The sequence below is a fragment of the Leuciscus leuciscus genome (genome assembly GCF_965113295.1).
Source record: "Leuciscus leuciscus genome assembly, chromosome: 5".
Taxonomy (NCBI): Eukaryota; Metazoa; Chordata; class Actinopteri; order Cypriniformes; family Leuciscidae; genus Leuciscus; species Leuciscus leuciscus.
The window spans coordinates 46,543,291-46,570,037 of NC_138729.1; the positions used below are offsets into that span (position 1 = coordinate 46,543,291).

The 26,747-nt window shown below is 37.3% G+C and overlaps 1 protein-coding gene across 1 annotated transcript in view; it reads left to right on the plus strand.

The window, feature by feature from the left end:
- The first annotated feature begins 383 nt into the window (after positions 1 to 383).
- Positions 384 to 26,747, plus strand: part of rtn4r (reticulon 4 receptor) — an 88,624-nt gene continuing 62,260 nt past the window's right edge. The window contains exon 1 of the mRNA XM_082170845.1: positions 384 to 972. Within this exon, the coding sequence (XP_082026971.1) occupies positions 951 to 972 (22 nt within the window). The 5' untranslated portion in view covers positions 384 to 950. The remainder of the gene's footprint in view (positions 973 to 26,747) is intronic.

The window sequence follows — 26,747 nt, forward strand, 5'->3', positions numbered from 1 at the left end:
GTTTCATTTTAGTGATTTACATTGATTTTTAAAGTACATTTTAAGCATTCGACATGACTAATAAAATGTGTTAATTGTGCAATCTCAAGCTAAAAATAAAGTTAAATAAGGCCATTTTAATGTTAGGACACATTAAAAAGAGAACTTAATATTGACAAGGATCTCTTGAAAAGATCTTGCTGTCATTATTGGTTGATTAATTGATTGAATAGCTTATTACTGTAGAAAGGGAATATAGGGAAAAAAGGTTTGACCTAAAGTGGAGGCACAACAAATTATTTATCCATATAATTTTATCAAAATTTTACATACATTTTGTTGATGTGTTTATAAAAATGTCTGCAAAAATGACCCGTATTCATCTCTTAGCTCCCACCCCCCAATCTCTCTCTCTCTCTCTCTCTCTCTCTCTCTCTCTCTCTCTCTCTCTCTCTCTCTCTCTCTCTCTCTCTCTCTCTCTCTCTCTCTCTCTCTCTCTCTCACACACACACACGCACGCACGGCGCCACAGCCTCTTCCCGTTCCTCCCGCGCGGCTGCACGGACACTCGGGTCGTTGGAATACTTCTGCTTTCACCGGAAATGTGCCATACAGTCTATATGGATTCATCCCGACAGTAGTTAATCCTCTTCCAGTGTGACTTTCGCCAGGTTTCGGCATTCCTCCGGGCAGGTCCTCTTCGGCAGAAGCAGATATTTGAGTTTGGATATTACTGTGATTGTGTCTCTGCCCAAATGACTGAGAGAGGAACCACCGGGAGACGCTGCTCTCCGTCCCGCGCCTGTCCGGCGACCGTCGGCTAAAGTTTCAACGACAGGGATGATGGTGGTTCATCTTCCGTGAGGTTTGCAAATTATTCAAATTTACCACAGCGAGGAAAACACCGTCTTCTCCAGTCCAACGGGGACCTCTTTCTGGGATTACTCATTTACTGGATATATTAATAAAACATGAAGACTTTAATTGTTGAGGGTAAGTCACGGAAATGATTTTTAAAAAGTTATATTTGTTGAATTCGTTATTGTTTATTTCATATCTACATATATTTTAACTGCCGCATTTATACGCTACGCCGCGCGCATCCCCAAATGTCTGTCACGGACGAAAAGGCTGCTTGTATCCCGGAACATATTGTTATTGAATCGGTTTGGTCATATATTCAGAACTCTCCATAGAAAACGATCATTTTCTGCTTCCGTACACTTCGTTTTTAAAGCATCCTAGTTTGACACGTCGGTCTGTCCCACTGAAAACAGTCTGTCAGTGAGAACCACAATTGCTATGGCTCGTGCAGTTATGCATGTTTCTCAACTCGTTAATGCGCGTTCATGAAGGGATGCGCGAGCTTGGGTGCACCTGAATAGGTTAATGCATGGTTGAGGTTAGTAGTTTCCTACCGGAGACGAGACTCTTCTCAAAGGAGAGTGAAGTACATCATTTTATTTATCTGAAAACGTTTTACTAATGAGCAATAAGAAAGGGGTTTAAATATAAAAACTGTGTCATTTTGAGTTGTTTCAGCTGTGGTCCTGTCTACTTATTTGCATATGGTGTTTGGGGGAGTGGCCATTGGCTTTTACACCCGAATATTTAATTACGTAGGGCTGGACAATGAATGGAGCGAATGAAGATTGGAAATAGTTGTTGTTGAAATTGATAGTGGCGCGTACGGTTCTGTTGATGCTGTTTTGCGGTCTATGTTGGTATTTGATTTGATCTACAATATTATTATAGTTATCAAACGTAGCCTAGGTTACAATAGGTATGTTTGCACATTCAATACCAGTATCCGAAGAAAGGGACGCTAATCTAACATTTTGAACGTTTTCCTTATCAGCATCCAATGCAACTGCGTACATACTTCATAAAAAAAGTGTCATACAAGTAGATGTGAATGGATATGCTGACTTTATTATAATTGAGCTTATATATCTAAACATGAGTATGTTAGGCTCAAGATATCTGTTATAGATAAATCAATTTCATTTATAGTAAAACCAAAAAGGTATTTTCAGTGTAATATTCTTTAGTTTGCCCTTGCATTTATTGACGAATATGTCAAGGGGATCACGCATTTACTGACTAATTTAATTCTATCAAGTTGTATCAGTGTTAAGTCTCACATTTGGTTTATATCCTACATCAGACAGTAATTCAGAAAGACGCTGTCCGTGGTCCTGAAATCAAGAACATAAAGACTTGAGTTTAGTTCAGCTTCCTGTTTTGCTGTTTTCAACCCAAAGAGGACAGCAGAGCTTTATTAGGGCACTGTAGAAAATGGTTGCAACACATTTGTTCTGCATTATCCATGGTCTAATTAGGATTTAACAAATAACTTGATGATGCTTGTTGTTGTGCTTGCACTTGTGAGTTCGTGAGCAGATCTAACTAAAGATCACATCTCAAGAAGCTCTGGGAGGTGTTGAAAAACAGCAGTGCTCCACCCATACAGCAGCGACTAAATCCGTAAAGCTCAAAGGATGGAAGCAGCTCACTGCACAACTCTCATCCGGCAAGCGCAATGCATTCTATAGTGTCATTCTTTGCCACAATGCAAAAGGTATTGCATTAATTAAAGTAAAACAAATAAATAAATAAAAATATGTTGCAGTGCTGTGTTTCATGCGTGACCCATCTTGTGTGTTTCCTCACGGTGTGCTTTCTCACAGGAGTTGTGATGTTGTTTAGGATGCCAGGTGGTCACGTACTTCTCACTGTTTAGACCCATTGGGTTTCCGTGGCCCCTCCCGTCTCGCTGAGCTAACCTGATTGAACTGAAAACACATTAAATATTCCATCATAGAGAGACGGAGAGCGTTAAGGATGAGAAAGAGGGGTAGTCTAGTCGCGCAGATGGTTTTGCTGGGGTAGAGAGAGGAAAATGAATAAGATGTCTTCATTTCCGTACAGTGTTGTGGGAAGGTATTGGTATTTGGATGATAAATGACATATGTTTTAGTTTTTTTTGTTGTGAATCCTGTAATTAAAGTAAGAGCAAAATGGTGGGCAAAATGGTGACAGCCCACTCAGAAAGCTTTTTCTTTCATTCTCTTTGTTTGTCTGATTTTTGCCTCTTAAGATCTAGCTACAAGCTGTAGTCATCTATAAAGTATATGATTAATTTCATTAATGAGTGAACAATAGTATATAGAAAAACCTTTGTTATTATTTATTATACTTTATTATTTACTCACCCACGTCAAACTGTTATCTTTTCAGTAGAAAAAAAAAAAAATTGTTTTGAATGTTTATGCTTTATGAATGTTTTCTGACTCATAATTAAGTGAATGAAATACTTCTGGCTTTAAAATGCTTGACACAAATATATATTTATTGTATGTTTTTGTTTGTAATATGCATTGTAGCTAGATCTTATGTGCACATCTATCTTTTTATTTTTATAGACTTGCACAGTGCATTGGCAGAATATCTGATTTGATCTGAATATGATCTGATTAGTCAAATAAATACTTGATCAATTAATCAATTATAAAAATATCCATTAGTTAATGCCCAAGTTCCTGATGACATGACTGTCAAGCTTCAAAATAAAGAAAGAAAAACTTAAATGATCCACTGAAAATCTTCCCATCTGCTACAACTCACAAATTTAATTTGTACTTGCTTTCAAATTAAAATATGGCACATTCTGAGACAACCCAGCAGGTTTGATATCATTAACACCGATGCCATTGATTCTTGCCTGAAGGAGAATTAGAATGGCTTAGAATGACTTACGGGACATACGGGTGAGTATAATGACAGAATTTTAAGGAATTTTATTTTTAAAGAATGTGCATATATTTGTGTTGTAATCTTTCTGTAAAGTAAGTGGCAAATAATACAAATCAACACCAAAGACAAAAGCAGAAACCTGGTGAAGATGGTTCTCTATAGTGAGTTTAGAAGCACTTCAGTCAGTAGACATGGTTAACAGAGATGTGTGTGTGTTTTAAGCTTGTCAGAATAGTGTTTTTCTCCAAGATGTTCTTGTTTCAGAAAAGCAGTTTTCCTCGAGTCCATCAGAAAACGTATTTAAACTGCGGAAAACATTCCAGCCTGCAGCTCTCCAGCAGGAGCGGGGGAAGCTAATTCATTGTGGTGAGCTTTCAGAAGAAGGCTTTGTGTAATAACTTTCCTTTAGACTGTCACTCTCAACCAGACCCTCTTCAGAACCATACATATTTACACAGACGGCAAACAAGTCATTTACACTCTAGTCTCCTATTATCCAACCAAATGATGAGGATGATCAGAATATATGGCAGACTCTCAGAGAGCGCTCTGCTGGAAGGAGACTCATTCTGCTGAGAGGTCTCTCTGATACAGAGCTTCATCTGCTACTCGCAGGTGTGAAGAAAGAGGATCAGCTGTTATGAAGTCGCATGGGTTGACAGGATGAATCATGCTAGCTATGGTCTGGATAGTGCTGGGATTTCAAACATCACAATAGGGCTGGGCGATATATATTTTTTCAATTGTGTGCAATGATGTGTGCGTCTGCTTAATTTCGAAAGCATCAGAGTCAGCCAATCAAGTCACCTGGATTTTCACCTGCCATTTATACTGTGTAGTTAGAATCAGTGTTATTTGTTAAATTAAATAGTTTTTAATTGTATTTATTCTTAATTAAATTTAAATAAAAATATATATTTTTGGTATTTAACACAAGGCAATGAGTATATTCATAATTAAAAATATAGTATAGGTAAACACATAATTTAATATATACACACACACACACACACACACACACACACACACACACACACACACACACACACACACACACACACACACATACACACACCAACACATACACACACATATATATATATATATATATATATATATATATATATATGCATACATACTTTGCCTCCTCATTTTAAAACACCCCCACAAATATATTCTCAAATTTTGAGAATAAATATAATGGGGAATACATTAATTATATGTATGTATATTTTCATAGAAAAACAACAACAGCTATGAGAATAAACAACAATATGTTACCAAACATAAAACCAATATGCATATATTTCACTTTGGTGACTTCCTGAAGGAAATAAAGTATCTTCTCTCAAAAGAAAGATCAAATAAAGTTTTGCTCCAGTATCTCAGATTTTGAGAGAAAACAAAAATCTCACGTGTGAGTTTCTGAAGTGATCTCAAAAATATCTCAAAATGAGATCTGATTTTAATGAGATTTCAACATGAACTCAACTTGTGAGTGTGCGGCTTTGATTTTATTGCTCTATACTCATACTGTGTGTTAACAATTGACTCTAATTGTGTCTATTTTGTATTTCTTTTAGGATTTTAGGAGGGATGTCGCTGATACATAATGGAATTCTCAAAATATGTTTAACTTAATTCTCATGAGCTATGAAAGAGCAACCTTAGAGCAAATTTCGTGTGGGTTTGTCCCTGACACATTATGTAATTGAATGGATTCCAGGATGATGGAAACACATTGAATAATATAATAAGAATACTGAAAATATCAGCTTCCTGTATCTTGTAGGCTTCAAACTGTCAAAGCTGTATGTGGCTGATGCTGCGTTATGCAACATTTGTGGATTCCATCTTTCTCAAAAATTAATAATTCCATCGCATATAGTGGGGAAAGTATTACAGGCGTGGTGAGAGACTCAATAGACGCTCATCAAATCCCTCTAAATGAACTGAATCCACTGCAATAGGTTCATTTATCCAGGTAATCTCACATACTATTGCATCAGACAAGCTCTGTGTTCAACCGAATGACCGAACCGCATCAATCGAGTGACCTTTCCTAGATGCAGTTTAATGATGCTTTGCAGTCTTTCATCGACACAGGATGTCTTGTGAATGACAAAATGAAGATATTGTTAAATTTGAAGTTATTCTTAGCAAAATAAGCTTAAAAGTCATAGTTGAAGGTATGAAATCACGTTTCCAGCTGCTGTAACTTCTCATTTTATGCAGCTTTTGACTATTAAAATGCTTTGAGCTATAGCGTGGAATGAAACTGGATTAACTTTTGCGTGATTTCAAATTGAAATCGAGGAGAAATTAAATCTTTTAGGATCGTCGTAATGGGTGTGGACCATTTTATGAAAATCCATTGTGCAATTTTTAATATCAGAGTTCCAAACATTATTATTCTGGATAAAAAATTATATTTCCTGAATTATAGGGCAGTATGATCAAAATCACAGTATGTGTAATTTTATATAATTTTACATCATATGTGTATACTGTGAATATGTGCATGTTTGTCTGTGTGTATACTGTATATGTATATATATATGTATGTATGTACACACACTACTGTCAGAAGTTTAGAATGGTTATAGTTAATATTTATATTTATTTTAAAGAAGTCTCTTATGCTCACCAAGGCTGCATTTATTTTATCAGACATACAGTAATACTTCATTTTTATTACAATTTAAAATGACTGTTTGCTATTGTAATCTATTTTAAAATGTAATTTATTCCTGTGATGCAATCAGCATCATTACTCCAGTTTTCAGCATCACATGATCCTTCAGAAATAATTCTAATATGCTGATTTGCTGCTAAGAAACATTTCTTATTATTATAAATGTTGAAAACAGTTCATATTTTTGTAGAAAAATCAGCATAATAAAACGATTTTTGAAGGATCATGTGGTAATTCAATGGAAGCTTGTTTCTGCCACAGAATAAAAAATAAAAAAGGTAATTGCAACTTTTTCTCACAATTCAGACTTTTTTTCTCGTAATTGTCGAGCTTATATCTTGCAATTCTGACTTTTTTCTCAGTATTGCAAGTTTATATCTCGCAATTCTGACTTCATAACACGCAATTGTGAAAATTATAACAGATTTGTGAGATATAAACACGCAATTCTGGGGAAAAAAACGTAGCCTATAGAAAGACTAGAACTAAAAAAAATTGCCGAAATGCGAGATATAAACTTGCAATTGCAAAAAAAAAGTCAGAATTTTGAGAAAAAAAGTCACAATTGTGAGACATAAACTCGCAATTGCGATTGTTGGAATTCTGACTTTATAACACACAATTGCGACTTTATATCACGCAATTCTGAGGAAAAAAACCCCTCTGAATTGCGAGACGTAAACTCACAATTGCAAGAAAAGAAAGTCAGAATGTTTAGATAAAAAGTCGCAATTACCATTTTTATTTTTTTATTCAGTGGCGGAAACAAGCTTCCATAATTCCAATAATGTAGACATAAATTTGTGATTTCTCACTTCTTGTTTAAGTGAAAAACTATTGTAAACATCATCATCCTCCTCATCCTGTGTCCTTGTTTTTGTGCATGTACCTCGCTGTCATTTGTAAAATAAAGCATACGCCTGCATACTGATAACCTCATAAATACACCTACCACATTATAAATGGTAAAGCAAATTTGGCACATTTTCCCCATTACCTGCGCTGAACACATCGTACCGTCCAGCTCTGTTAATTAGTGCTCCTCCTGGGCAGGTACAGTACTGTTTGATCAACAACTTTTGTCTGCATTAAAGTCTGCATAAACGATCATATGTAAATGTATTTCAGATATTGCCTGTGAGGAGGATCTAATTGCGGTGAACACGGTGCCTTGGAACTTACAGCGTAATTGACAAGAGGTGGACATGCAGTAAAGCGTCCCTCTGAGGATTAACTACGACTCTATCTCTAGACAAACACCACTTTCTCCCTTTCAAAGCAAACACGTATAAAGCTTTAAGCTACTAGTGAGCCTGTGCTTTTCTTTCAAGCTGCGGTGGCCATTCTCTTTTCTTAGGAAAAGAATTCATGGTGATTCATGTTCAACTTCTTTTATTTTCTCATTATACAAAACTCGAATATGAACGCTACAGAACGCCATTTTTAGCTGAACACGCCCATGGTAATGAAACATTTATTCTTTAATCTGGAGAGGAGGTCTCTGTAAGAAGCTGAATAGAGTTCATGATGGATGAGCTGGTAAATAGTTAATTAGACAGAGCACAGGACGACCTTAAATTAGGTGCATGACTGGAGCCTTTGTCTGGATGATAAGTCAGTGTTGTTCCTCCTTCTTTCTTCCATCTGTCTCATCTTTTTTTTTCTTTTCGCATTTCTTTGTTTGTTCCTATCCAGCCACCTTTACACTCTGTTTCTCTCTGCTCGCTGTCACCTTTTTCTCTTTATCACTCAGGCAACCGGGATTTTTTTCAGACCTTTAACACCACGGATCCATTAGTGACAATCTTTTAGCATATCTCTTAGAAATCAGCACTATTAGAGTGTGAGAGCCACAAGGCTTTGGATTCAGACTTTGACAGAAGGTCGTTATGATATAGATTTATTCATCTGGTTTTGAGGATTTTCATTATATCTAATAGAATTAGAGGGCCACAGTGTGTGTACATTTATATTTGCCTAGTCAAAACAAAACTGACTTTGGAAAATAACCCACTAGATAATAAGTAAATGGGAAACAGAGTTTTACAAGTGTATAAATATGTTTTACAACATCTCAAGAACATATCTGGATCACAGTATCTCACCACAATAAAAAAAATACAAATAATAATAATAAAAAAAACGTTTCATAAAGAAAATCAAATATATATATATATATATATATATGCATTTATGTAATACAAAAAAAAACTCTAATTTAATAATAAACTTTAATTACTTTATTGATAGAAAGTGCTATAATAAGCTAATTATTATAAATATTAAAATGATCCGATACTTATATTACAGTACTGTGAATCTAATGGGAATAACCATTTGTTTATTTATTTAAAATCTTCATTTGTGTATTACAATAATCTGAATTTGTGGGGGAAATAATTTTCCATGTTTTATTCTCATAAAAAAAAAAAAAAAAAAAAAAATATATATATATATATATATATATATATATATATATATATATATACTGTATATATATATATATATATATATATATATATATATATATATATATATATATTATCCAAAAAATCATATTGGACCAATGCAAAATATAATTACTTATTTGTCTTCTTTTTGTTTTGGTGACGTTTTTTATTCAATGAGATTCACCCATATATGAAGTTCTGCTATGAAACTCTAACCCAAATCTACTTGCAATCACATCGTTCTCTATAGGGCACAGCTGATTGGTTCCTGCTGTATCAGTAGCCAATGAGCTCGCTGCTCAAACTTCAAGTACTGGTCAGCATTTGCTGTAGCAGTTGCAACACACTTTCAGAAACCCTCCACCTTCCCCAGCTCCACCTGTATAGATCTGCAACGGGTACAGTAATTCATGTACTCTATATTGTACAGTAGCAGCATGTTTTTCTTGCTCACAGTAGCATGTCATGTTGGCAGTAGCAAGTCCTGTATTTGCTCAGCAGCAGCAGCTGTGACAAGTCACCTTTATTTCTATAGCGCTTTTAACAATACAGATTGTTTCAAAGCAGCTTTACGGTGATAACAGGAAAATAAAGTTTGTTTGGCTGTACAGCAGCTCTAGAAGAAAATAGTGTCATTTTCCAGTTTAAATAAGTTCAGTGTTGATTAATTTCTGTTGTAAAAAAGTTGTTAATTTAGTTAATTTATCTATACAGCTGCTCTGGACGAAACAGTAATGTCATCGTCCAGCTCAGTTCAATTCTCATACAATGATGCCAATGCAAGCAGATGGGTAATATTGTTGAATAGTTTAGCAGATCTATTCCGCCAAGACCAAACATATCAACACTGTCACATCCATTACCAGGACAAACACTCCAAGAGTTTTCATGACGGAAACATATTCATCTGGAGCTCAAGGATGCAGTGGAGATAAGGCACAGTCAACCACAGTATCATTTTACATTAGACTATTGTTGCGAAAGAGTTGGCTCTTGTCTGGATCGGAGACTAGCATGTGTTTCAAATGCTAAACAAACTCACTTGAGATATCACATAAAACCTTAGCGTATCACACTGATATTGATTCTTTCTGTGTTAACTGATACTGCTCAATAACACTGGGAATTTAATCAAATATGGACAAAGAAAGACTGTGTTTATCTTCTTTGCTTCTTTCTTCCGGCTTTAAATAAGTATATCTCTTTAGATGGGGGGAAAAAAAACATTCTCTAAAGCTTCTTTGGAGAAGAAGCCCCTTATAAAGAGTTTTTTTTTTTTTTTTAGAACAGCAACAATACTGATTCCTTTTACACTTCTTCTTTATAAAATTCAGAAGTGCAAGTATTGCTCATCTTTTTCCATTGAGGAAAGAAAAATCTATGATTAAGATAGAAAAAGAATCACAGACAGATCGACAGTGAGAGAGAGAGACAGACGGATGGCTAGACAGAGAAACAAAGGCACAAAGTGAATGGCTGATATACCCATCGGACGAAAACACACTAATAAAATGAAACAACAAAAAAGTGTGAAACAGAATAGAAGACAAAAGATCTTGCATTTCATCATAAGTGTAGTTTGAAACAAGCAATGTATCTACATTAGGAGTCAGGCCTGTATGGGGAAATATATTCAGACCGTCATTCGTCTGGTTGGAGAGGACCGAAGCGTGGCAGATGAGAAGGCAACGTCTGACAGTGAGAAACAACACGGATGTTTCACTGGATCCGAGCAAATGACTTACACACGATTACGGAGATAACCACCTTGATAGAACTAATGGCATCATTGTTATGGGTGATTTTTCAGACACTGTTCACTTAGGTTGCTTGTGGGAAGTGAATGAGATGAACTCAGTGCAAATATTCTGGTGCATGGCAATAGAGTTTTCTGGGCGATTTCAAATGCATCTGTACAGACATAAGATTGAATGAAAAATAATGAAAAATCTAACTCTAAAAGTCAAAACAATTCCAAGTTTCTGAAGAAAACTAAAGAAACCTTTCTTTTCTAGGCCTATGCAAAACCCACAAACACAATTCTAGTGTGTTTTGGGAGGTTGTTGTTGCTGCTCTGCTGTTGCTAGGGTGTTCTGGTGGTTGCTAAGTGGTTGTTAGGGTATTCTGCGTGGATGTTATGGCTGCTATGCTGTTGCTGTTTTGGGTGGTTGCTAAGTGGTTGGTAGGGCTGCTGTGCTGTTGCTAAGTGGTTGTTAGGGAGTTTTGTGTGGTTGATGGCGCTGCTGTGCTGTTTCTAGGATGTTATGGGTGGTTGCTAGGTAGTTGTTAGGGTATTCTACATGTGGTTGTTAGGGCTGCTATGCTGTTGCTGTTTTGGGTGGTTGCTAAGTAGTTGTTAGGACTGTTATGCTGTTGCTGTTTTGGGTGGTTGCTAAGTGGTTGGTAGGGCTGCTGTGCTGTTGCTAAGTGGTTGTTAGGGAGTTTTGTGTGGTTGATAGAGCTGCTATGCTGATTCTAGGATGTGCTGGGTGGTTGCTAGTTAGTTGTTAGGGTATTCTGGGTGATTGTTATGGCTGCTATGTTGTTGTTAAGGTGTTTTATGTGATTACTAAGTGCTTTTGGGGAGTTTTGTGTGGTTGATAGAGCTGCTATGCTGATTCTAGGATGTGTTGGGTGGTTGCTAGGTAGTTTTTAGGGTATTATGGGTGGTTGTTAGGGCTGCTATGCTGTTGCTAGCGTGTTTTACAGTATGTGGTTACTAAGCTTTGTGTGGTTGATAGAGCTGCTATGCTGTTTCTAGGATGTTCTGGATGGTTGTTTTTAGGCTGTGTGTCCACCAAAGCGTTTTTTTTCCTGAGGCTATAGTATTTTTTCAAAAATGGAAATGTTTTTTATTTTTTTCCGGTTGTTTTCAATGGGAGCGCCATGTTTTCAAAATGCCAGCAGCATGACGAGGCGCTGAGCGTCTATTTCACGCTGAGTGCTCAGCGTTATTTTACCAGTCGCCGGGAGTTGGGTAACTCTGGATAAAATGCAATACTTATCACTGTCACTTTTTACCCAGCCGTCCAATCACAGTGGAGGAGGGGCGGGACAAATCCATCACTGACCAACCGTCACATTCTACTTGTACAACGTGGACACACGGCCTCAGTGTTGCTATGATTTTCCGGATGGTTGCTAGGTAGTGGTTAGTGTATTCTTGGTGGTTGTTAGTGCTGCTATGCTGTTGCTAGGATGTTTTGAGTGGTTGCTCAGGCTGATTGGTTACTTATTAGAGCCTATAGAACCAACCATCCATTGGAAATTCTGCACAAAACAGTCAACTAAAATTCTATCTTTCATTAAATAGAGAATGCACAGTGGAAAAGCTGTCTACTGTCACCAGCCTTGAACCAAGAAAAGCCTTGACAGTGCACAGACTCCACGAACACGGCCTGGGCGCAGAGACAGACAGGTACAGACACGTACAGACACGCACGGACAGGCTGTGCTCTTTGCTGCACACAAAATGAGCTAGAAACACCTTTCTAAAGCTAGACTTTCTGACCTTATGCCCTTATCCCCACACGAATTAAAAACACATTGTTTCCCAGTTTGTAAAGAATCTCAGAAACTCATGTCTGCTGCTTGAATGTGAGGTTCGAGTGTGAAGTCTTGTTTACTGAGAACCAGTGGGACACAAATGTCAAGCTGAAAGTGACCTACGTATTAGATAAAATACACTTTGATTCTGACCTGGTTTGCAAAATAAACTTGAAAATTAACAGGCACACTTTACTTTATGTACATAGATTAATGCTGGATACACACCAAAAGATAATCGGGCTGATTTTGGGCCGATTTCCCCCCTTCCGACAATCCTAGCTATGTCCCGATTATCTTGATGGTTCAACAAATTATCTTATCAGATTTTCCCTTGGTGTGAGGTGTGTTAAGAGTGTCCGAACCTGCTCGGAAGAACGTCGAAGCCGCCCCGATCGCGAATCGTAAACATTCAACATGTTTAATATTTACGATCAGAATTCCTGATGTGTGGGGGGAACTCCGAGGACAAACGCGCGCACGTTCTGGAGATTATCACGTGAAACAAAAAAATATCCAATCAGAAAGCGAGATGATGGAAGACACGGTCATTCTCACACACACACACACACACTTGCAGGAAGCTGAGTGTTAAGGGTTCAGTGAGGTTCTATAGAGGGATTAAATAACTTTTTCTAAAGAGACAATGAATCCGATAAAGAATAAATAAAGACAATAAAGAATGAATATATTTCTGTATAAAAGGTTATATATAATGGTGGGTACAATGGGTTTGTTCACGTGAATTTTCTGTGAAAATCATTCCAAACACTATCATTGCAATTTCTTCCCGCATATAATCCGCCATGCTTATTCTGAAGTCTCGCGAGATTTTGCGAGATTTCCTGTGTTCACAGTCGAGACTCTGGTTGAAAATCTGTTCGTGTGTGACAAAGACAGCACACCACACACTATAGGAGCAAAACGCTTAAATCTATGATTTTTTGTCCTCATGTTTGTGGACATGAAAAAATCTTTTGGTGTGCACCCAGCATAAGTGTGTCAGAAAACCCACGCTGTGTGAATGGAACTAAACTGGATGACTATTTGTCACGTCATGTTTGAGAGAGTGTTTAATGTGTGTTGTGTGTTTTCATGTGTGCTTTCGGTAAATTCGGTAAGCGATGGATGGATGGATGGATGGATGGATGGATATATGGATATATGAGCTGTGTGTCATCTGAAGGTTTAAAATCCAGTCACTGCTCCCGTCAGACTCAAATGCTCCGCTCTCCATCCAGATATAAAAGCTGCTGTCGGATAATGAAGATTTGACGGATGAACTCGCAGCTCGATTGGACTTATGTTGTGTCAAAAGTGATAAGACAAAGTTTCAGAGTTTAAAGTTTCAGTTTAATGGATGTCGCCATCTTTGATATTACTTTTGCCACTGTCGCTATAGGGTAACTGGTTAGAGAATATGAGCCTGGCTCCCATTGCACATTCAAACAGACAGTATTTGAGACGATACTGTGAGTTGCTGTGTGAACGGGGCATTTCAAGACTCACACCTGTAAGTAAATGCGGTGTCAATCCCAAAAACTGATCATTGTGTAGCCCAGATAATTTGGGAAATATTCAATATTTAATATTCAATACTGAGATCATGTGCAACAGTAAATGGGCAAGACAGAAATACATTTAAGTAAAAAGACAGTAAACGACAGCTCATTTACAAAAGTAACATTAAGCCGAAGAAAAACATGACAAACATCTAATAAATGAAACACTGGCATGTTTTATTCCATTAATGAACTCTCTGAACACATCATCAGATGCTACTTCAAAAGTCTTGAATGAAACACACACATGCAGATAAAAAAAAAAAAGAAAAAAAAAAGAAAAGCCAGATAACTGCAGGGTTGAAAAACATCACGTAGACTTCCAGTAATTAGGAGATTATATCCACATAGCCGGAGAGGGGAGGTGAAATCACTCAGCTCTTCTCAAACCTCTAATGGGGTCAAAAACAGCTCGATAAATCCAGTGCTTGGCTTTCAAATCCACTGCAAGCGGGGTGAAAGGGAGCGATGTAGGGGCAGCAGAAGCAGTCGATAAGGGTACGGATGTTAAAGTCAACAAGAAATCAAAATTGACCACATTGACTTTCTTATTACATGTTCCTGATGTTATGTTGAATCTTTCATCATTTCAATGAATGTGATCACCATTAATTAAAAATAGTCGGTTAATTGTTTTAAAAAAATTTTTTATTGATTGACAGCATTAATATACAGTGCTGGTCAGAATTATTTGCCCCCTTGGTAAATATGACAAAAGATGGCTGTAAAAAGTAAATCTGCATTGTTAATCTTTTTGATATTTAATTTTTTTTTTAAATCACATTATGAAACAAATGTTTTTTTTCTCCAAAACACATTGGGGAACAATTATTTGCCCCCTTTTATTAAATACTTTTTGCAACCTCCTTTTTCCAAGATAACAGCTCTGAGTCTTCTCATATAATGCCGGATGAGTTTGGATCTCTCCAGATCCTCCAGATTCCCAGATCCATGTTGGCGCTTCTTCTCTTCAGTTTCAGTTTCCTCATTTTCTATAGGGTTCAGGTCAGGGACTGGGATGGTCATGGCAGAAGTTTGGTTTTGTGCTCAGTGAACCATTTTTGTTTTGATTTTGATGTTTGTTTTTGGATCACTGTCCTGTTGGAAGATCCTAACATGGCCCGTTATAAGATTTCTAGCACAGGTTGTCAGGTTTTGATTTTTTATCTGTTGGTGTTTGATCGAATCCATGATGCCATGTTTCTGAACAAGATGTCCAGGACCTCTGGCAGAAAATTAGGCCCAGAGCATTAAAGATACAGCAGAGTATTTCATTTTACACATGACCGAACCCATCTTAAGTGTTTTCTGCCAAAAAAGCTAATATATATCATCTTTTTTTTTTTTTTTTTTTTTTTTTTTTTGACCATTGGCAAATAATTGTTCCCAATGTGTTTTGGAGAAAAACATTTATTTCATAATATGATTTTCCCCCCACTTTCAATTATTTTACTTCAATAAAAGGTTAGATTTTTGCATTTTTGTAAAATAAAATATCAAAAGGATAAACAATGCAGATTTATTTTTTACAGCCATCTTTGATCATATTTACCATGGGGGCAAATAATTCTGACCAGCACTGTATATATACACACACAACAAATATAGAAAATAATATGATATTGTATACTGTACTTAATAAATATATATATCTATCTCTCTCTCTCTCTCTCTCTCTCTATATATATATATATATATATATATATATATATATATATATGTATAAAGTACAAAAAAATAAAATAAATGTGTGTGTGTGTGTGTGTGTGTGTGCGTGTGTGTGTGTGTGTGTGTGCGCGTGTGTGTGCGTGCGTGTGCGACTGTTTACCAGACAGTAATTGACAGGACTTGGTGTGGTTTGTGCAGACTATTATTGTATGTATACCATAACATGACAAATTAAATGTGACCATACTTTCCCTGGTGGAATGTCCATGATAATGTTATCGCCAATCGCTTACGTCTCACGAGTGCAGTCAAGGACGTGGTGGCAGGACAGGTTATAGATCTGTCTCTTAAAACTTGCCATTGGTACAGTTTTATGGATTTTCCAACAGTGAATGACATTGTTTGTCCACACGTCACAAAAGGAAGCTGGTCCAGTCATGTGAGCTTTAGAATATGTTTTTGTTCGTTTGTTTTTTAACTCAGTGTGTGTTTTTAAGCTCGAAGGTCATCCATTCTTCTAAATGTACTGACAAAAGAAAGGTACGCTGTTGGTGTTTCACTTTCTGTTTAATTGTCTGTCCAAGTCTCCAAGAAACACAATTATTTCAATAATCAACATCAGAGAACGAGAAACGTCCACTGTCAGCAGCTCATTTTCTGCATGTGAACAATCTTCCATTGTCATTCAAAGTAGAATTATTATAGAAAGAATCCATTTCATTCTTATCATGTCTAAACAGCTTTGTGGATGGCTTTTACATATTTACGTATTTTTTAAATAGCCAGCATCGTTCCTCAGGCAGCTGTGGTGAAAATCAAGCTTTTAATGTTGTTTAAATGTCTATGTGGTGTTTTTAATATGCTTTAAGACAAACCATGTACAAATTCATAAGTCAACACCATTGCTGAGTATTTTCTCCTTAAAACTGCAGTGAACCAAAAAGACAGTCTCAAAAATGCGTTTTGAAATCATCAGTGTTTCTTACGTCACAAACTACCACATCGTCAACCAGTGGATCTCTGAGCTGGCGGGAGTGAGTGGAGGCGGGGCTAATTTGCATATTCATAGAACCACGTATACTAAATGAGGCAAGGGTGTAGAGTTACATTCAAGCTATTTTAAGTAGTGTAGAGCATTTGATGTGACATTGAACTGTGGTGATCAGGCAAGATTTGACTTTTAAAAACCAGCTCAATTCTGGGATGTTTACTCTTTAGTCACTTCATGCATCTTGATCAATTACATTTCTATCTGATTAGATATTATTCTTGGCAATATAGAATAGATGAGTCGTCCTGGATAATTGTTTTTGAAGTCTACGCTCTTGGAAAAAAAAAGGTTAAACTAGATGTACCGCATCGCGGTACAAAATATGACCGCCGCTCAGGCCTGCACTGGCTTTCCACAAAAATAAATGACGTGGAGTAATTTGGCTGTATTGCGTGTTTATGTATATACCTAAAAAAAGTAATAGTATGTGCATGTCTGTCTGTGTGTGTGTGTGTGTGTGTGTGTGTGTGTGTGTGTGTGTATGTGTGTGTATTTGTGTATGTGTGTGTCTGTGTGTGTGTGTGTGTGTGTCTGTGCGTGTATGTATGTGTGCGTACATGTGTGCGCGTGTGTGTTTGTGTGTGTGTGTGTCTGTGCATGTGGATTTGTATGTGTGTGTATGGGTGTGTGTCTGTGCGTGTGGATGTCAGTGTGTGTGCATGCTTGCGTTTGTTTGTATTCCTGCATGTGTGTGTGTGACAGTATCATCCTAAACCAGCAACCCTTCGCTCAACAGCACCATCTACAGGCCGATGAGTGTACAGTCACTAAATGTGCACATAAATGAATTTATTTTATACCCCCCCATGGATGAAATTCTACAAAACTTAGCAGAGGATACCCCCAGAGGTTGTCAAGTTAATCATACACATGAAATATGGTGCCCCCGGGGACCAAACGAAATTTTTCCGTAGAAGTCTAGTGGGGCTACATGCCCACCAAATTTCATGTTCCCCGGTGTTTCGGTGTCCCTGGTATCGTTGACGAAAAATTTACGGGGGCCCCAGCGCAGGGGGGGGAGTGGCCCCCGGGGACCAAACGAAATTTTTCCGTAAAAGTCTAGTAGACGAACATACCATTAAAATGTCTTCATCCTCGGTGCCACGGTTCAGGTAGTTATTTAGGAAAAACTGCATTTTTTTGGGTTTGGGGGGGCCCAGCGCGGGGGGGGAGTGGCCCCCGGGGACCAAACGAAATTTTTCCTTAGAAGTCTAGTGGGGCTACATGCCCACCAAATTTCATGTTCCCCGGTGTTTCGGTGTCCCTGGTATGGTTGACGAAAAATTTACGGGGGCCCCAGCGCGGGGGGGGGGAAGTGGCCCCCGGGGACCAAATGAAATTTTTCCGTAAAAGTCTAGTAGACCAACATACCACAAAAATTTCTTCATCCTCGGTGCCACGGTTCAGGTAGTTATTTAGGAAAAACTGCATTTTTTGGGGTTTGGGGGGGGCCCAGCGCGGGGGGGGAGTGGCCCCCGAGGACCAAACGAAATTTTTCCTTAGAAGTCTAGTGGGGCTACATGCCCACCAAATTTCATGTTCCCCGGTGTTTCGGTGTCCCTGGTATCGTTGACGAAAAATTTAAGGGGGCCCCAGCGCGGGGGGGGAAGTGGCCCCCGGGGACCAAATGAAATTTTTCCGTAAAAGTCTAGTAGACCAACATACCACAAAAATTTCTTCATCCTCGGTGCCACGGTTCAGGTAGTTATTTAGGAAAAACTGCATTTTTTGGGGTTTGGGGGGGCCCAGCGCGGGGGGGGAGTGGCCCCCGGGGACCAAACGAAATTTTTCCTTCGAAGTCTAGTGGGGCTACATGCCCACCAAATTTCATGTTCCCCGGTGTTTCGGTGTCCCTGGTATCGTTGACGAAAAATTTAAGGGGGCCCCAGCGCGGGGGGGGAAGTGGCCCCCAGGGACCAAACGAAATTTTTCCGTAAAAGTCTAGTAGACCAACATACCATAAAAATTTCTTCATCCTCGGTGCCACGGTTCAGGTAGTTATTTAGGAAAAACTGCATTTTTGGGGGTTTGGGGGGGCCCAGCGCGGGGGGGGAGTGGCCCCCGGGGACCAAACGAAATTTTTCCTTAGAAGTCTAGTGGGGCTACATGCCCACCAAATTTCATGTTCCCCGGTGCTTCGGTGTCCCTGGTATCGTTGACGAAAAATTCAGTAAGGTGACGAAAAAAAAAAAAAAAAAAAACTTTGACAATCCCTATATGACCGGCTAGCTACGCTAGCGGCGGTCATAATAAGGTTCTAAATAGAACCCTATGGGTTCTTAACTAAATTTTGAAGAACCCTTTATGCCAAAAAAGGTTCTATATACTGATAAATGTCTTATGATTGCATAATACTTTCATGTTTAACATGTTATTTCAGTTTTTTCTAGTGCTAAATGTTTATGAGATGCAATAAAAATGACTCGAAACTAAATTAATTAATTAAAACTAAATCCTTCAAATGATCCCATGATGGGAAACCCTAAAAGGTTCACCATTTAAGGTTCTATATAGAAGCTTTTCTTCTAAGAGTGAAATACCTATTTTCTAATTCCATCCCTCCATCATTATAACGGTTGCACATTTTTACCCTTTTCTAAATGTAAATGTAAATGTTACATAATCAATATTCATGATCCAGATTTTATAAATTGCATAATCTGTTCCTCACATTCTGTTGTACTAGTATTTACCCCATCGTGTGGAAAAGCTACTTGTGATGAACTTTGATTCATCATGTGTTTTTTTTTTTCTTTACCACCATTTTTATGGTGGATATCAGTATATGTTCAAAACAGATTTAGGTAGCAACATGGCCTTGCTAATGCAGCAGAAAAGGGTTGGATTTACCGGTTTAAAAATATTTTTGCTTTGTAAATTACAGTTTTAAATTGTAAAATGTTCAGGTTGTTCTGTAAATATGTTTACATTTTTACTGTATTTTTTACATAATTAATCTGGCAATCATAGCTTCCAGTTTTATTTCGTAAAAACAACAGATTTTGTTTTTACAGAAAGTAAGAAATGTTTTGCCATAAATTATGTTTCCACGATATCAAGGAAAGTTACAAAAGCACAATGTCTCGCTTCAGAGGTCAATATAGAATCACACACACACTGAATGCACGAGCACACATGAAAACACAAACACCACACGCCAGGCCATGCATGTTGGCATGAACACACACACACACACACACGCACACACACTCTCCCCCCTCATTTCCTCTGAAGCACACTAGGCTGAGGGTGTAATCGTCAGTTAATTACTCTGCTCTTGACCTGTGAGCGAAAGGAGTCGCTTTGGTGCTGCTATCTGTATAAAACGCATTAGTTCAAGCTTTCTCTAATTGCTTTAATTAGTCATGAAGGAAGGCCTGATCTGCTGCTAATTGATAACGACTTAAATAGAAGGCAATGGTTTGATAATAATGAGATTTTCTGACGAATTTGGTGAAAATGTTGGTCCATCCATCCATCCATCCATCCATCCATCCATCCATCCATCCATCCATCCATCCATCTATCTATCTATCTATCTATCTATCTATCTATCTATCTATCTATCTATCTATCTATCTATCTATCTATCTATCTATCTATCTATCTATCTATCTATCTATCTATCTATATTAGAGAAGAGAGAACACCTATCAGTGTTAGAGAAAATGGTCACCATAAAGAAAAAAGGTGTTATTGATTTTTTTTTTTTTTTTTTTTTACACAGCTCATATGAGGATGAACAGCTGAAAAAATAAACTGCAGAGAATAAGGGAGTCTGGAAAAAAGGAAATGTGTGATTGCTAATCTGAGCTTCACAGTCGTAGGTGTTCTTGTTTGCATATACAATATTTCTCATCTAATTTTCTACTCACGTGTATCTCTCTTCCTCTTTCTCTGTAGCAAGGTCTCCAGGGAGAGGGAGGTGTGTGTGTGTGTGTGTGTGAGACTGCGGGTGTATGTTCACCTGGATGAGGTGAGCCAGGTGTTCACTGGCCTCATGTGTTTGTGTCTCTCAGTATTATAAAAATCCAGTGGGATGCCGCTATGCTGTGCTGCACAAATTCAATCTGCTTACACATTTTTGCTGGGAGATATCAGACACAGCAAGCCAAAAAAGACAAAACCTGTCAATTAACCATCACAATGCTACAGTATAATTAAATATTAACTTTAATTGGCAAAACTCATTTGAGACTGAACAATCAAAAGACATTATTTAAACTTTGCTACAGATGTCTTAACCAACAAAAAGTCAACTTCAAGCAAGGATGTAAAAATACATTAAATTTATGAATAATTATAAAATCTGGCTCATGAATATTTATTATGTAATAAAAGGCGGGTAAAATGGGTGCTAGCAACAGTAGCATTCAGTTCAAGGGGCCTTTTAAAAAAGATGTCTTAAGTCATAAAATTGAATTTGAGTTACACCAGTAAAAGTCATTTCGAATGGTTTTGCTATTTATCCTGATTTATATGAAGTCAATTTAACTGGTTCCTAAGACCATATGATACTAGAAATATTTATGTCCATCAAATTCTAAATTAAAAGTAAAAAGATATTAAATAAGACAGAGTACCTTTAATTTATTTCTGAGTACCTCTAAGTAAAAAAAACAAAACAAAACAAAAAACATATACGTTGCTAAAGGTATATTTAATACACAGTAAATATAACTTTTCCTTTTTTAAATTACCAGCACACATAAATATATCATCATGATACATGCCATGATATAAAGTCACTCGTAGTGTGATTGAGGTCATACCACCCAGTCTAAAATGCTTAACTGGCGCTAATTATAGACACTCTCAAGATAAGTCAAGTTGAATGTGTGATCCACGGGGACGGCTGAATTCATATCTTGTCTCTGAAATAGTCTGTCAATTATTGATGCAGCCCTTGCTTTTGTCATGTTAAATGTAAAGAGCTTTACACCGTACTCCGACACGTTGAGGTTTTCTTCTGGGGTTTCTCGTCTCAGGCTGATCTCCTTGTGTCAGGCTGTTCATCAGGACGGAGTGATACTGAGGCACAGCGATAAACAAGCTGATCTGATCAGACAAGATTAGTAAACGCAGACTGAAGCTCTTTTCTAAACTGTTGAGAACTGCCTATCTAGACAGCATTTTTAGGCATACTTCTGACATGAAGGCTGTTTCGAATGGTAGATACTTGGAAACTTGGCAAAATTCTGAATTGAGGAATTGGCATCTGTTCATTAAATGAGAGTGAATTCGTTACACCCACAGAAAGTTTAATTAGAATTTGAATTGGAATGGCTAGATGAATTGCAATTCAAATAAATGTTACACAGGCAATGCATTCTGGGAAATTAAGTGTTCTTCCAACCCCGTTCTGCAGACGTTAATGTATATAAAATGATGAGAAAAACAAAGATATAAATACATTCTGTATTTCAAACATCTATCTTGACCAAGTTTGCTTTTCTAGTTGAGCCTCCTGTTTGATACTTAAATTAACATATTCTCACTGAAATCAGAATCGGGAATTGAATTGAAATTGGCACGCAACAAATTCTAAAGGTACATTTACACGACAACGATGCACTAAAAACGTAAACATTTTTCATTTGCGTACAGATTACAACATTGTTGTCGAAAAGTCCCTTTTACACGATTTCACGAAAACGACTAATAACGCTGTATTATGCGTGCCTGGCCAGTAGTTGGCGACGTCATATGCGCCTATAGACTGAACATGTAATTCACATGTGCATGTGTCACCCTTTTCACAAATTTGCGTTTTTGTTGTTTACACGGAGAAGATAGCGTTATTGCTTTCAAAAACTTGCACTTTGAAACCCTTTTTCAAAAGTTAGCATTTTTAGGCCCCCAAAGTACCCTGGTAATCCAGAGTTCTCACGAGAGCACAAGTTGAATTTGCTCAGCGAGTTACTCTGGTGTCGAGTAATGATGCTCATTAAATATGCCCGTTGATCTGAGCTGCACCAATCACATCGGGCTATCTGATGTAGGCGGGCTAGAGGCGAGCTAAACAGATGACGACAGCGCTGTGATGTCGAAGTCATTAGTAAACATTGCAAGATGGCTATGGATGAACACCAGTTGTTTGAAACGGCTTTGGCCGCTACAATGAACGAGTTAGACTTGGCTTTTTATCTAAAAGAGGAACAGAAGACGGCACTCGAATCGTTCCTTTGCAAGAAGGACGTTTTTGCTGTTTTGCCGACCGGATACGGTAAGAGTCTAATCTACCAGTTAGCTCCTCTGGTAGCTAAGCGTATGGGGTTTATTGTTGTGATTGGTCGTAGTGTTATCCAATTGCGTGCATTGAGATTTTCAAATGCACGCTTGGTGCCACCCCTCGAGCTGGCCGATTTTCATTAGTCGACTCCAGACCATTAATCTTTTAGATTTAGGTCTGGATTTCCAGGCTACCCCCAAAGTGCTGTTGTCGTGTAAATCAATGGCCAAAACGCATTAAAAGTTTTCCGTTTTTAGTTGAAAATGTTGAAGTGTAAACACCCCCTATGACATTATTGCATGTATACTTTATGTAGAGCAGGATTTCGGCAAGTTGATGAAAAAATTATAATTAATTATTAATTAATCATTTAAAAATAATAACACTTTAAAATTATGTGTGTATATATATATATATATATATATATATATATATATATATTTATTTAATTTTTTTTTCACTTTTTTTTTTTCACCTGTATGTCAAATACCGATATGACTTATCCGACATAAAAGAAATGAACATGTGAATGTGTTGTTAATTTGATGACATAAGGATAGTTCACCCAAAAATGAAAATATTGTCATAATTTTCTTACCCTCAAGTTGTTCCAAACCTGTATGAGTTTCTTTCTTCTGCTGAACACAAAAGAAGATATTTTGAATAATGTTGGTAACCAAACTTTTGACAGTAGCCATTGATTTCCATAGCAGAAAAAAAATAAAAATAAAAATACAATGAAATACTTCTTTTGTGTTCAACAGAGAAAAGAAACTCATACAGGTTTGAAACAACATGAGGGTGAGTAAATGATGACAGAATTAGAATTTTTAGGTGAACGATCCCTTCAACTTAAGAATCATAAAGTGGATTGGCTGACAAAAACAGTTTGGGAATCCCTGATGTATTTTAAACAAAAATTTTACATTATTATGCTTAGTAAACAATCACATTGCTAGTTTAGTAACATGCCAACATCAATTTTGAGTGGAGTCTCCTGTGGGCATCGCGTGAGGAGTATATATGTGCCATGCTGAGTCGCTGTCGAGAGCGTTCCAAATCAGTCACTTATGAGGTTCCATTCCAGTTAGGATGCAGACAGTGACGCAGCTCGCACATTTTTGAATAAATCAAGAGTGTCAGAAGAAGAGAGAGAGAGAGAAGAAATTAGCGATTGTGTGTTTGAGATGGAGAAAGAAATTGATAAAAAGAAAGGGTGGAGGAGAACAGGATGTCAGGAATCTGATCAAAGACCGTAGCAGTGTGAATATTCATGCATGTCTTGTTAAAGTCCAGTATGTGTTGGCCTATTTACCAGAGAAGTGCAGAGATCTGCCTCCGGGGTTTATTTTCAAATATCTCATGGCCATTAAGAAGTAATGGGGCTTAAGACGGTAAACCATCACATCGCACACCGACCCGAGTGACACGCAAGGACAGGGAAGATCGACGAATCGAAGCAGGCAGGCAGAAAGAGAGGCGCCTTTGTAGAAAAAGTCGAGGTAATTCAGCACAAGGGTAAATAAATAAAGGAGGAGAATAGCCACATGATGGATGGATGGATGGATGGATACATGGATGGATGGATCATGTTCGCGTCTTGACGGAGCTGACGAAGCAGGATCGACTCATTCGGTATTCCGGAGGAGAAAAGCCAGGGATTCTACGGCCAACTCGACTCATCTTCAAAGAGATATTAACATAGCGCCGGGTCTCTTTTATCTCTCCTCTAATTTCAAGGATGCCAGCTGAAATTAAAACACTGCGATATTGAAACAAGACTAAAAATATACAAAGAGAGGGTAGGAAAACAGGGCGAGGAGGAAACAGGCAGCCCATGGTGCTCAGGAAGCAAGCGTGCTCGTAATGAGCTCTGCTTTATTACGACCCGAGCCACAGTCAAAGGAAGCAGCAGGTGGGATGTGGGATTCGGCATTACCGGGATCGGGTGGAGATTATGATCGTCAAGAGTTCAGATTGCAGGAGTGACTCAGTTCTTAACTCTGCCTACTATATGAAAGAATAAAGTAAAATGCCTTAAAGGGATAGTTCACCCGACAATGAATCATTTACTCACCCTCATGTTGTTACAAACATGTATGAGTTTTCTTTCTTCTGTTGAACACAAAATAAGATATAAAAAGAATAATAATAATAATTTTGGTAACCTGACAGTTGACAGCCATTGTATTTTGACAGCCATAAATAAATGGCTGCAGTCAATTGTTTGATTACCAAATTTTTTTTTAAGTATCTTCTTTTGTGTTCAGCAGAAGAAATAAACTTATACAGGTTTGGTACAACTTGAGGGAAGTATTGACAAATTTTCATTTTGGGTAAACTATCCCTTTAAGAAGAAATTACTTGACAATACTCATCCTCAGATGGGACGCCTACATTTCATGTCATATATATATATATATATATATATATATATATATAAATATATAAATATATATATATATATATATATATATATATATATATATATAATTTCTGGAAAGTAAAAAACACTAGGCCTATTCGTTTTTTTTCCATAGAGATATCAGTAATAAATATTTTATGTTTTTGAAAGAAGTCTCTTATGCTTACTAAGGCTGCATTTATTTGAAAAAATACAGTAAAAACAGAAATATTACGAAATAATATTACCATTTAAAATAACTGTTTTCTATTTTAATGTATTTTCAAATATCATTTATTCCTGTGATGATCAAAGATAATGTCATCCCTTAAAACTCATCTTTGATCACCAAAAGTACATATTTAAAAGTTTTTTTCCTTGAAAAAAATGTCTTAATGCTTTAAAATAGCTTGAATGTAACTCACAACCTTGCCTCATTTAGTATATGCGGTTCTATGAATATGCAAATTATCCCCGCCTCCACTCACTCACACCATACAAGGTTTGTGACATCAGAAACACCAGCGATTTCAAACCGCGTTTTTGAGACTGCAATGGTGTTGACTTATGAATTTGCACATGGTTTGTCTTAAAGGTATAGCGGAGGATTTTTTACTTCCGGGTGGATCACCTATACTATTGGTCCTCCTAATTGTCAATCATTCTGGTGAATCAATCAAACTTATTCAAAAAGTGGAGAGGGTGGGTCTTATCTAAAATTCAGAAAGATCCTCCACTATACCTTTCAAAGCATAATAAAAACACCACATAGACATCAATTTTAGACACTTTTCTTTCTTTTTTTTCTTTTTTTTTTTATCACAGGGGGACTTTAATATTCCATTCACAATTCTTCATAGGCTGTTTACATGAATAATTGTGAATGGCATGATTTAATTTCCTCTGAAAAACGTTGAGTACATAGCCTTGAACATTTGTCATTTTTCATATATCTTTTTTGCTTCAAATCAGTTAGAAAATGTTGTGATTCACCTCAGAACTGGTTGGTTTGGCTCAGGACTTAGAAGTCATTTTTTCAATATATTTTTTGAAAAATGGGGAAATACTTTGAGGCGGTATCAAGGACGCTGGAAAAGTGGGCCATCACTGTTGCGCTCTATTGCCCCCAAAAATTGGCAAGCACAAGCTGAGATTGTCCATTTTTTTGTACATCTGAAACCTGCCTTACTGGATTTGGCAAAGTTTGTGATATCAAAAATTTTGAAAGAAAGAGTTTTGCTTGAGGTTCTACTTGGAGCTTGTTAAATAGATGTGCGCGAGCAGAACTGTTTGTAGAAAGTGTGTATGACCAGAATTTCTCGGTAGAATATTTCGCATATGGATGCAGCAAACCTTTTTACTAGTGGATATATTTTACTTGATACTAAGTGATTCTAAGTAGAC